The sequence below is a fragment of the Mustela nigripes genome, chromosome 4 (genome assembly GCF_022355385.1).
Source record: "Mustela nigripes isolate SB6536 chromosome 4, MUSNIG.SB6536, whole genome shotgun sequence".
NCBI lineage: Eukaryota > Metazoa > Chordata > Mammalia > Carnivora > Mustelidae > Mustela > Mustela nigripes.
The window spans coordinates 182,874,308-182,886,365 of NC_081560.1; the positions used below are offsets into that span (position 1 = coordinate 182,874,308).

General features: G+C 53.4%; 1 protein-coding gene across 6 annotated transcripts in view; it reads left to right on the plus strand.

Moving 5' to 3' along the window:
• Window positions 1-12,058, plus strand: part of TACC2 (transforming acidic coiled-coil containing protein 2) — a 188,412-nt gene that overhangs the window by 150,771 nt on the left and 25,583 nt on the right. For all 6 annotated transcript variants that reach the window (XM_059398732.1, XM_059398736.1, XM_059398734.1 and 3 more), the window contains 4 exons: window positions 2,761-2,821; window positions 3,928-4,126; window positions 10,691-10,752; window positions 11,825-11,940. In XM_059398732.1, the coding sequence (XP_059254715.1) occupies window positions 2,761-2,821; window positions 3,928-4,126; window positions 10,691-10,752; window positions 11,825-11,940 (438 nt within the window). The remainder of the gene's footprint in view (window positions 1-2,760; window positions 2,822-3,927; window positions 4,127-10,690; window positions 10,753-11,824; window positions 11,941-12,058) is intronic.

Below are 12,058 nucleotides of genomic sequence, written 5' to 3' on the forward strand. Positions count from 1 at the left end.
CAGACGAGAGCACAGCCGCTGGCCTCTCTGACTGTGCCTGGTACGGACTGAGACAAGGTGACCTTTTTACCTCCCATTCGGGGCTTCCTGAGAGGAGGTTCTCTAAGCAGGCATTAGCCGTGGATCCCAAGACTCTTCTGAGATCAGCTTCCCAGCCGGGGCCTTCCTAAACACTCCGTCAAAGCGGCATTGGAAGCTTTTTTTAATGCCTCGAACAGAAGTCTGAAATGCCCAGACTACAAAGCTGTGATCTCTCCTTGTTGGACCGAGGGCCAACCTGTAGCCATCACGCATCGCTTCCTTCCCATGGGTAGCCTCGGTACCGTCTGCTCTGCCGTCGGCGCTAACTGACCGGTCAGGGAAGCCGGCCCGTCTCTGTGTCTCACCTCTCGTGCCGAAGGCTTGGAATCCCACACGGGCGAGACAAAGCCCACTGGGCACTGGCACCTACAGGGTGATTGGGAGCAGGAGAGGAAGGTGCTCTGCCACAGCCCCTCTCCAGAAAGCAGGGACGGTGGCCATGCTTGCCACAGGGATGGCTTCTGTATCCCAACCCACTGACAGCCGGCCGCCTGCAGATTTATCTTTTTTGTCAGTTCCTTCTGTCTGTCTCTCTTTTCTTGTCTTCTTGTCTTAGGATGGTTGAAGATGTGATGTCTGTGTGTTCTCTGTTGTAAGTAAATTGAATGGAATCTGCCTCTCACCCTACCTGTGCTTTTCTGCTTTCTGTTTTTGCTTTCAAGCTCTCTCCATTTCCTCGCCATGGCTGCCGCTTACATGGTTTCCGTGTCGGGCCTGGGGACGGCGGGGGGCATGGGGCTCCCCAGGAGCAGACTTACGTTCCTGTTTCAGAGCGATTAGCATAAGTGAAACTGCTTGGCTGTGAAAATGTGATTATCTACATCTGTCTGCTTGTCAGGAATGGAACTTTTTTTTTTCCCCTCTTGCATATTGGATGTCTTCATCTGAAACCCATACATTTTTTTTTTTTTTTAAGCTTTCATTCCATTCTCATTTCCAACTGGACTAGGGAGCGATTGCTTTTAAAGCTCGGTGGCTTCACAATGACAGAACCACCTGGCCAACCACAGCAGCGGCCTGAGGTCGCTTGTTCATGCTACCATATGAAGTGGAGGTCACGGGGCTGGTTCGAATTGAGATCCCCTAAAAGGCCAGGTGGGCTCGGAGTGGAGCGCACGGCTGTGAGAGCCCTCGCCAGCCTGCTCTGGGCCCGCATCCGTGGTCTCCCAGGATCAGGCCAGGTTTCCATTGGCTTGCCGACTGTGGGCCACCCTGCTGGGTGTCAGTGGAGCCCGAGCCAACCCCTCTGTGCCCGTACTGCTTTGCCACCACGGGAGGGTCACTGTGGGCACCTCCAAGGGGCCCCAGGACAGGTACCCGCCCCCTCACCACCCCATCTTACAAGGGAAGCTGGCCTGGTCCCAGGCCTCCAGCGGCCCCCAGAATAGGGTCGAGTCTGTCAGGCTTGCTTCTGCCCAAGGGATTTCTTGAGTTTTTTAGAGCCAGTTAGCAACTCTCCAGTACACAATTAAATGTTTATATGCATGGGTAAATGCATGCTCCGGGCTAGGGCTGCACGGCGAGCAAGGCAGATGCTGTCAATGCTGTAAGTCACCATTTCTCTAGTTTTTCATGACTGGATGCCATTGCTGGAGTGTGCTGTTGAAGGGGACACAGAGAGGGAACTTGAGTCCTGAATTGCCCTGTCCATCCAGTTAATGTTAGAGTAGGGAGAAGGAATGGGGTCTAAGATTGGGGGACAACCCACACCCCAAAACACTGTTGCTTTGCTGGAGGCAAGACCATACCACAGAGGGGCCTGAGACGGGGGGCCAGGCTGCAGGTGGGGAGGCCTCCGTTCTGCCTGGGGAATGACCCCCCTGCCCGCTCAGGGATTCAGTGGAACCATCTATGCTAAAAATGCTCTCCACCGTGGACCCCTTTGCAAGTCTGATCTGATGTTCCCGTTGCCTTGAGTGACCTGCCCCTGCCCCTAATTATTTACATGAAGGAAAAAGGAAGGGAGGGAAGAGTCCTTAACTGTGGTTCGGAATAGACCGTAGAGAAATCCTCTCGTGCCGGAAGAGCGCCGGAGGTGGCTGGCACGGTGTGGAAGTAGGTGACGGCGCTCGGAGATGGTAAATTGTGTGTTGTGTGAACTGCGCTGCAATTTAAACAAGAGTCCTTTTACCCTGGCCCCGCCTCCGGTTAGACTCGGACCCAGAAGTGCCACGATGCTGGACTCCTTTACTCTCTGAGTTCCAGTGAGCGGGAAGGGACTTTCCCTGAAGACCCAGAACGTTCTTCCTGTTTCTGGCTCTGTCCGCGGTTTGCTGTGTCGACCTGCCAGTCCGTCGGTGGGGTCGCGCTCATCCGTGTCAGCCGTCGAGGTCCCTGCCCCGCACCTCACTTGGTTCAGACGTTCTTGGATGAATCTGGATACATTAACCTCACCAAAATCTGCTTTTTAAAATAAGAACATCTGGCTAATTTTAGCTGCGTGTTCTGGGCCAGCTCTCCAAAATGGCATCTCTTTAAAAGATTTCCAGCTTGAGGATTCTTTCCCTGGGGGGCAGCGCTGATCTCGGGTGTCGGGTTGGGATGGATCGTCAGCGTGGACATCTCTTAGCCGGTGTGCGGCGGCGGAGGCCGGAGGGCGTGGCTTCGGTCCGCGCTGTGTAGCTCTGGACTGTTCTGTACCCCTGTTTGCTGTGTTCACATTCTCCGTTTTATTTCCAGTGACACATTTAGGGTGAAAAGATCGCCAAAACGGTCTCCTCTCTCTGATCCACCTTCTCAGGTACGATATCCCTTTGATTCGCATGATTTTACCCCTTACCTGGGCAGCGAACGCCCATGCGTTTTGATTCCCTGTTGGTCAACAGAGCTTTCTTTTCTGCTCATCACGGGCCCGTTTCCAGCATCCTCTTTGCCTGGGGGCTCCCTTGCCGTTTGCAAGACATCATTTTGATCCCTGCCCTTTGGGGCTGATGAGAGCATGTCTCAAGAGTAGAGAAACAGGTGTTTGGTGGGTTCTGGAGGAATCACGCTGACCCATTCTGGTCGGTTCATCTGCGGAGAACACCTGTGAATACCAAATTGAGAAAGTCCTCGGAGATAAATGAAGATCTAGTGAGAAAGGAGTGTCAGGCGCACTGGATTGTGTAGCCAAAACCCAAGCAGGGAGATCGAGGAAATCACACCCTGAAGAAGTGGGGTTTGGGCCCTTTCCCCTCTAACTAGTTCCTTCATGAGATAGATCTGCACCATGACGGACCGAGAAGTTTGGCCTCCGGCATGTGTGTCGGGCTCTGATCTGAGCTAGGGACGTCCCAGCCAGCAGACCGGAGCAGGTGGCTGCCGAGAAAGGCACCCAGACCCAGGAGAGGAGCCTGGGGTCCCAGTCCCAGCTCGGCTCTTAACAATTCTGGGCTCCCCACCAGTGCTCCTCTGCCCGCCCTGTGCAGATCCTCTGGGGACAGGCATGAAGATTGCCAGGCGATGTTGATGCGATCAGTTCACAGGCCCCAAAGCACTGTGTGGACATAACACAGTAGTTGCAGTACATAAAAGTGCTAATAAGTAAATTTCCTTATTTTTTTCAAAGTGAATGAGCAGGAAGTTCTGTGATAACCCAGACACAAACTCCTGATTTTCTTTTTTTAAACCCACGGTTACCCACCCCCCCCACTCCACCCCAGTAACAACCCATCAGGAAAGGGAATAAGGGAATTCACAGAGGAAAGAATTTGCGTCCTTGGGACCACTTTGGGCAAAGTCCAAGGACGTGCTGAGGACGTTGATGGGGACCTGTCCTGGCTGGAGGGACCGCAGACCCGGGTGGGAGGGCACCGCTGGGGACCAGAGACCGTGTGAGAGGAGAGACTGCTTCTCTTTTGCTCCCAGGACTCCACGCCAGCGGCGACACCAGAAACGCCGGTCATCTCCGCGGTGGTCCACGCCACCGATGAGGAGAAGCTGGCGGTCACCAACCAGAAGTGGACGTGTGTGACGGTGGATCTGGAGGCTGACAAGCAGGACTATCCACAGCCCTCAGACCTGTCTACCTTCGTCAATGACACCAAATTCAGCTCGCCCACAGAGGGTAAGCCCCTTGGTGGCGGCCAGACCTCCACCCTGCCTCGGAGACCACCTTCCCTGCGGAGCACAGGGCCAGGGAAAAAACCTCCAAGCCAGGTCTCCTTGCCATCCAGGCACTCCAAGCTAAGGCTTGAACCCAGCTGTACCCCAACCCCAAGATGCCAGCCGAGGGCCAGTCCGCTCAGAGCCCCCCAGTTCCTGCCCTGAGCTCACTCGAGCTTTGCTTACTCTCTGGCTTACTCGCCTGGGTGATTTTGAAACACTATCGCAGCTGTAGGCAGCACCGTCAAGCCAGTTGCTCCGTGTGGGTCAAGACCCGCCCAGGTCTGGGGTCTCCCAGGGCCACCACCGTGCATCAGCCCCACAGCACGTTCCACAGTGGGAGCCACACCTTCCACTCAAGCCCCCAAACCAGACGGTTCACTCCAGGCTTGCCAGCCAGAGGCCCATTTTCCTGAATGGGACCCCAGGCGTGTTGCTTTGCTCATCAATATCTTTCTTCCTCCTACATGTATTTTTGCTTTCAGCTTTCTGTCTGATCCTTTGGCTTCAAAAATTCATCTGTGTTAAGTCAGCACAGCATGATTGGGTAAATCAAGACCTTTTCTTTTCTTTCTTTCTTTCTTTTTTTTTTTTTTTGATAAACTGCTTACTCCGCTAACAGTGATTTTTCTGAATCTCTGTATTGGCTCCCACACTTTCCCTTCTTTGTCAGGAACACTGCTGGGGCCTGAAACCATCTTGTGGGCTGATGGTGATGGTGGTCTTTCCTCCAGGGGCTTCCCTCCAGCACTCGGAACTGTTGGGATGGTTCTCAGTCTCCCTTTCCAAGCTCTTGATATCCGACCATTCCAAAAAAATGAGTAGAAATCAATATGACGGCCACCACACCTGAAAAGCTTACCCGTACTTCTTGGCTGCTGCTAAGGAACCCCCACCTCCCTGCCCCTCCCCCCACCCCCACCCGCTCCCTCCCCGCGGGCAGTGGTGTAACAGAGAGTGGGTAGCTTGTATTGCTTCCTTGGCACGCTCCCCTGTCCTGGCCACTCGCCAGCTTGCTTTGTGCCCATAGTCTCTGAACGACACGAGTGAGGTCCATTTCATTTTGGGCGGGGGAGGGGGCTTTGGATATGGACCTTCTCACCAGATTGCCATTCTACGGTTTGAAGATGAAAAGAACATCTGAAGTATGTGTAGTTGGGTGTTTTGGCATTGTGTGTTCTGTAGAATAGAGCCTTTTGGTTGGCTCTCCAGGCTGCCCTCAGGTTGGGGTTTGGGAGGCTTGATAGTGACCATCTCACTGCAGCCTGACCCCAGGGGCCCTGGGTCCTGGCCTCTGCCCCTCCGTAGGCCTTTCCTCTGCACACACACCTGGGCCACGAGCCCCGCTGGAAGGAACCCCTTGGCCCCATGTGTGCACCTCCTCCCCGGCTTGGCTGTCTCCGCAATGCCCCGTGTCCTGTCTCCCATGCTTGGCTTGGGCTTCTCTGGGGTCACTTTTTTTTTTTTTTTTTTTTTTTAGATTTTATTTATGTATTTGACAGAGATCACAAGTAGTCAGAGAGGCAAGCAGAGAGAGAGAGAGGAGAAAGCAGGCTCCCCGCTGAGCAGAGAGCCTGGTGCGGGGCTCGATCCCAGGACCTTGAGATCATGACTTGAGCCAAAGACAGAGGCTCAACCCACTGAGCCGCCCAGGTGCCCCTGGGGTCACTTTTTGATGTAATGATGATGACATGCTTTTTTTTAAAAAAGATTTTATTTATCGGAGAGAGAGCACAAGCAGGGGGAGCCCAGTGTGGGACTCCATCTCAGGACCCTGGGATCATGACCTGAACCAAAGGCAGATGCCTAACTGACTGAGCCACCCAGGTGCCCCAATACGTGCATTTTTTAAAAATTTTATTTATTTATTTGATAGATCACAAGTAGGCAGAGAGGCAGGCAGAGAGAGAGGAAGGAAAGCAGGCTCCCTGCTGAGCCTGATGTGGGGCTCGATCCTCAGACCCTGGGATCATGACCTGAGTCGAAGGCAGATGCTTTAACCCACTGAGCCACCCAGGTGCCCCCCAATACGTGCATTTTTAATAGAAAATATAAAGATCCTAATAGTACCTGTTAAGCTAATCGGTGTCCCAATCTATGCTAACATGTTTGTTCGTCTTTGGCATGGAACCAAAACAGACAACTCATTAGCTCAGTGACATATTTGATCATTGCTGACATATTTGATCATTGATTATTTTCTGCAAAAATTCAACTGATAGGTAAACCTGTACATTTGAACAAAGCTCTATTAAACCTGCCTTCTTAGAAAATGATCGGGAAGATTCGGGAAGTCCCAACTGGGCGGGCAATCGGAAACTGTCATCTGTATGTACAAGGGACAGTTAGAGTTTCAGGAGGTGTTGACCCTGCATTCACCTTTGACCACAGCTTGCTTCCCTCCAGCGGTCAGGTGTAGAAACTGGATGCCCGGCACCCCCCTATCAGATCGTCCTTCCTGTTAACTTACTGAGGTCATGTCCAGACATGCCCCAGGGGTGCTGCTATCATCACCAGAAAGAATCTGGCCAGAGCTGTAGCCTTGATTGAGGCTTTGTTCCACAGAAGTCACAAATCACAGGAAAACGAGATTTGGGGTTAGAAATAATGACCCTCTAAACAGGTGTTTGCTACAAGACCAATTCTCAAAGTGACCTATAGGGAGGGCTTGACACCAGTGCAGTGCTCTGAGTCCCACTGAGGCTCCTAGATATGTGGTTTCATTTCGTTCTCAGTTCTAGAGAGTGGATTTCTGCTCCTCCCCACCTAGCAGCAAGGAAGCCCAGACTTTGAGCCGTGCCAACTTGCTGAGCGATGTGGGGCGAGTCCCTGTAGATCAGGGCTGCCAGACTCCTCAGCGTCCTGCCCTTCCTCACCCCGCTTCCGGGTGTGAGCGCCCTGCTGCCTTCTCTCATCGTCTCTAGGTGTGTGGAACGCAGCGGTGCTTCCCGACCTGGGTCCACAAGAGCTTCACGCTGTCGGAGTAGTTGGAGAAACCTGGGTGGAACTAGTTCAGAAAGATGCCCAGCTCATTAAAAGGACGTGTCTGGGTGGTAATATCATCAGCTCATGGCAACACTGATCATATCCCTGATTAAAAACTCAGTTGGTTGAGCAGCTGCCTTCGGCTCAGGTCATGATCCCAGGGTCCTGGGATCGAGTCCCACATCGGGCTGCTTGCTCGGCAGGGAGCCTGCTTCTCCCTCTGCCTCTGCCTGTGCTCGCTCACTCTCTCTCCATCTCTGACAAATAAATAAAAATCTTTAAAAAAAAAAAAAAACAACTCAGATTGGCGATCTCAAATGTTTTTCTTCAGATGCTTGCTTAGTAAATGGCCTCTTGCACAATCTTGGAAACATGGTAGGGAAAATCCTAGTTCTTGCGGTCCTTAGGGATTCCAAGATGAGGAGCCTCCGAAGCCTCTCCCAGCTCTGGTCCCCGAGACCCAAGGAGAGCAGTGTTTTAGAATCACAAGTCTGGTGGGCTTTTGAGGGTCACCCATCAACCCTGTCTCCCTAACACATAGCGACATTTACCCTCACCTTCCCGCTCCAACAGAGGGGAAGGTGCCCCCCTCAAGAGCCTAACTCTTGTTCTATGGCAGGCGCCATCGCTGTCACACTACAGACTTTCAGAGGAGTGACAGTGAGGACATTGGGAGGAACATCCTTATCCCCTAACAAAGGGTCCCTTCTCTCATCACTTATGTTAGAAGTTCCAGAAATACTAGCCATGAGCTGTTAAAACATACGGGGTCACAATTCCTTAGGTTTGTGTAACCTGCGGTAGGGCTTTTACCTGACATCATTAACTTTTTTTGCAACATGGAGGCCCTTTGAGCTCCATTTGTAGGGAAGTCAGCAGGCAGAGGAAGCCAGGGAGTTGGCTGCCCCGACTCTGGGAATGACGATATGGGCTCATCTGCATCCTCCAGCTTCTGCCCAGTCCCCAGCCAAGCTCTGGCAGCCAGAGTCGGAGGAGAACAGCCACCGGGCCCCCTCACGGGACGTTGATGAGCGTGAAATGATTACTGGAAGCGACCTCAGAGATGACAGGACCCATTAAAAATCCCTGCATCGGGAGGCCGCACCCACCTCTCTTGGACGTGAAGGTGTTGGGCCACTTGGTGTAAGTGGTGTCGCCCTTCCCCGCCAGTTAGCTGCGTGTGGCCACAGCTGAAGCCGGACATGGCTCCGCCTCCAGGCCCACCCGCAGAGGCTTTAGCCCTGAAAGACTGAGAGCAGATGAGTGAGATTTTGAAAGCAACATTCTGAAAGATTCTCCTTCAAAGCACAGGAGATGATGTCAATGACAAGAAGAGAATTTGTTTTTCTTCGCACCTTTTCCAGGCCTTTTTCTTTTTGTTAAAGATTTTGTTTATTTATTAGAGAGAGAACATGAGCAGGTAGGGGAGGAGGAGCAGGGGGAGAAGCAGACTCCCTACTGAGCAGGGAGCCCGACGTGGGGCTCGATCCCAGGACCCTGGCGTCATGACCTGAGCCGAAGGCAGATGCTTAACTGACTGAGCCACCCAGGCACCAGTTGGTAAATAATAAGTGAGAACCCCACATGGCTCTGATTGGAAGTTTCAGGCCCTGTGCTGAAGGAGCGCCTCCAGGCATCACCAGGAATGGAAGCTCCCGTGGCTCATGCAGACATTTCTTGGGACGGAGTGGGGGGTGGTGAGACAATCCCCCACTATTTTACTGCCACCTGCTGCCTCTGAAGGGCGGGATGGGGGGCACTGGGCAATGGGAAGGGAGACCCCATTGGCAGGTGGGAAAGAAGGCAGGTAAGTGAGCTTGGTGACCTGAAACTCCCCCGATCAGCTGCCAGGGGACGAGCTAAGGTTCCAAGTGGGATGCATGACCGAGTCGAGCTGGTCACCAGAGCTGGGCACGCACCCAGTGCCTCAGTCCCTGGAAAAATCCCTTTGGTGGCTCCACGCCTGTTTGGTGCATCCTGGGTGCTCTGTGCCGCTGCGGGTGTGCTGAAGGGTTTCTGCTAAATAATTTAGGGTTGAATAATGCCTTGGTGCTGATAATGATACCTTGGCGAAGGAGGCCGCAGACGCACTGTTATCTTCTCAACTTAAAACAGTCTTTAATAGGACAATAAAATGATAGTCCTGAGGTCCTACATCTGGAAAGTGAGCGATCTGCAGGGGGCTCTAGAAATCACCTGGTCTCTGACTGCCCCTCGCTTACCTCACCTTTACAAGACAAGGAAGACAGTGAGTCTTCATAAATCCTTGTGCGCCCTAAGAACGGATACCGACTCCCGTCCCGGATGCTGAACTGCAGCCCAGGGCAGGCCGAGTCCCTGGGCCGGAGGCATTTACTTCCCCAGGGAGCTTCAGAGACTCAAGAGCCGTGCATGTGTTCTCAGTGCCTGAGTTCCTATGGCCACATCCCCACATGCTCGTGGGTTTGGGGACTGTCTTCCAGGAAATGTGTCCTCTTAGAGCTCAGATTCAGGAATCACTGTTTAAATGATACCTTCAACCATAGGGAGAAACAGGTGCTGTAACGCAGAACTGCTCTTCCCATGTTATGGTAGAAACAAGCATCAGGGATTGCCACAGACGCTCTTGCAGACCTGCTTTCTGAGCAGGTCGCGTGGGACCTCTTGGTTTTCTTCTCAAGTAGGAGAGGCCATCTGTTAGCGGCGAATGTGGCTTCTGGGACAATCAAGCCCTTTCTGGGTTGGTTCACCTCCACAGCCACTGTGCCCAGCACGGTTTGGGGCACGTCATGTGGGCTCGGAATCCGTTCCCTGGACAGGGAGTTCTGCTGAGAGGCAGACCTGGGTGTCCTCATGGACTCCCCCCCCCCCCCTCAATCCCGCACTTGGGGACCCAAGGGACCGAGGGCTTCTAGTCTCCGTGAGAGTTTTTCAAGTTTCCCTTCCAGCCTCTGGTCTCCAGTCTGTTTGAAATAGGTCATTTCTCCACCTAACTGGACTTGCATAGTCTTTGCATCTGGAAATCTGGTTTGGACCAGCCCTGTGGGCGCTGGCAGGGTTCTGGGAAATGTTCCAGGGGACTTGTGAAGCTTCTCTTAACAAGCAACATTGTAGGAACAATGTATGCTCTTTCCTTGCCTCGGAGCATGGCGGGGCTGCATTCTCAGAGAGGGAGCGCAGAGGGGTGGGTTCTAAATGCTGTAGCCATGTGGGAATGTTCTCCATGTCGTGCAGGAGACGCAGAGAAAAGCAACACTCAGAACAGACTGAAAACTCGGTGCATGGAGCCCAGATCTGCCCCAGCTCAGACCTCTGCCGCTCACACCTGAACTCCCTTGGACTGTCTCAGGCGCCCAGACGGCAGGAGTCCCTTTGCTGCAAGAGGCTGACACGTGGTCTGAAAATGGCTGAGCGGAGCCTCCCCTTCCAGCCAAATCAGAAACCTCAAAGAGTTAGTGGATAAGCTCAGAGTTGAGAGTCTGGTTCCAGATCCCACCCTGCCTGGCCCAGACCTTTCCTCCCCGCCCCACAGTCACTAACTCTCCTTTTGTTTCTTTTGCAGAGTTGGATTACAGGAACTCCTATGAAATTGAATATATGGAGAAGATTGGCTCCTCCTTACCTGTAAGTCCTGCCTCAGGCCAGCAGCGGACTGGCTTCTCTTCCCTGTCTTGTGAAAACGCAGGCGCCAGCCTCCTCCTGAGCTCGGGTCGCAAATCCAGGGGGGTCCTCTGTGCCCGCAGTGTCCTGGGTGCTCAGTAAGGGTGAACAGGAACCACGGGGGGGGGGGGGTTGGAGGTTTATATTCGGTCCCCTCCATGTGTCATTTTCAGGGAGCAAATGAGAATGCAGTTAGGCTTCCTGCATCATTATTTCCCTAGGTTATGGAAGAAGTAGTCGGAGATTTTCTTAAAAAAGGTGTAGCAGTGGGTTGGTAGTTTTTAAGGTGTACGATTATCTGTTTTCTTCAAATTAATTGCTTTATGTGACTGAAGAGTGGCTTTTCTGGCAAGACGTCCCCCCTCCCCGCCTTCCACTTGCCATCCCTTTCTCATTTAAGTGGCTGTGATGGGTGGTGGACCCCGGGTTTCCTGTCTGCTGCCTCTAGAGCCCAGCAGGACCTCCTGCGTCGTGCTGTTGTCCAGTGATGCTGTCAGAGGCCCGGAGGCACCAGAAGGGCTTGCTGTGACATTAGTGGCCTGGACATATCCTCGTATCTTTGTCTTTCTTTGCCTCATGTGTAGATGCTAGGCTTGCATCTCCTGACCCATGGTCGGCAGAACATGGTGGAGCTGCTCTCCACACTGGGCCACCGTGCTCGTCCCCTCACCCCTCCGTCTGCCCGTCCCAGGCTGGGGTCTTGCCTACCCCTGTATTTATCCCCAGTGGCCCCATGGTTGGCCATCCAGAGCGCGTGGCCAGGAAACGCCGGCCCACAGTGTGCAGCACCCCAACCCCATTACGATCCCTCTCCCCGCAACACTGTTCCCGGCAGCACACATTTCCTCTGCCCTCCACCTTCCCTCTCCTCTCCCCGGGCTGCACTGGCTTCCTGCTCCCTTCTGGGCGGCTTGAGAAGAACGAAGGCTTTTCCCCGATGAGTTCCTTGTTCTGTAGAAGAGAGCTCCGGTTTTTATCTCTCTGGCGTGTTCAGGCCACCTGCAGCCGAGCTGACCTGTGCCTTTGATCCCTGCAGCAGGATGATGATGCCCCGAAGAAGCAGGCCCTGTACCTTATGTTCGACACGTCTCAGGAGAGCCCGGTCAAGTCTCCCCCCGTCCGGACGTCAGAGTCCCCGACGCCATGTTCAGGGTATGACTTCCAGGAGGAGAGTGTTTCGGGTCAGGCCGTCTGTCCCCAAGCCTCTGAGCCCTATGGTACTGCTTATTCTGACGTGGGTTCATTTGCATGGATGAATTCATGCAGCCCA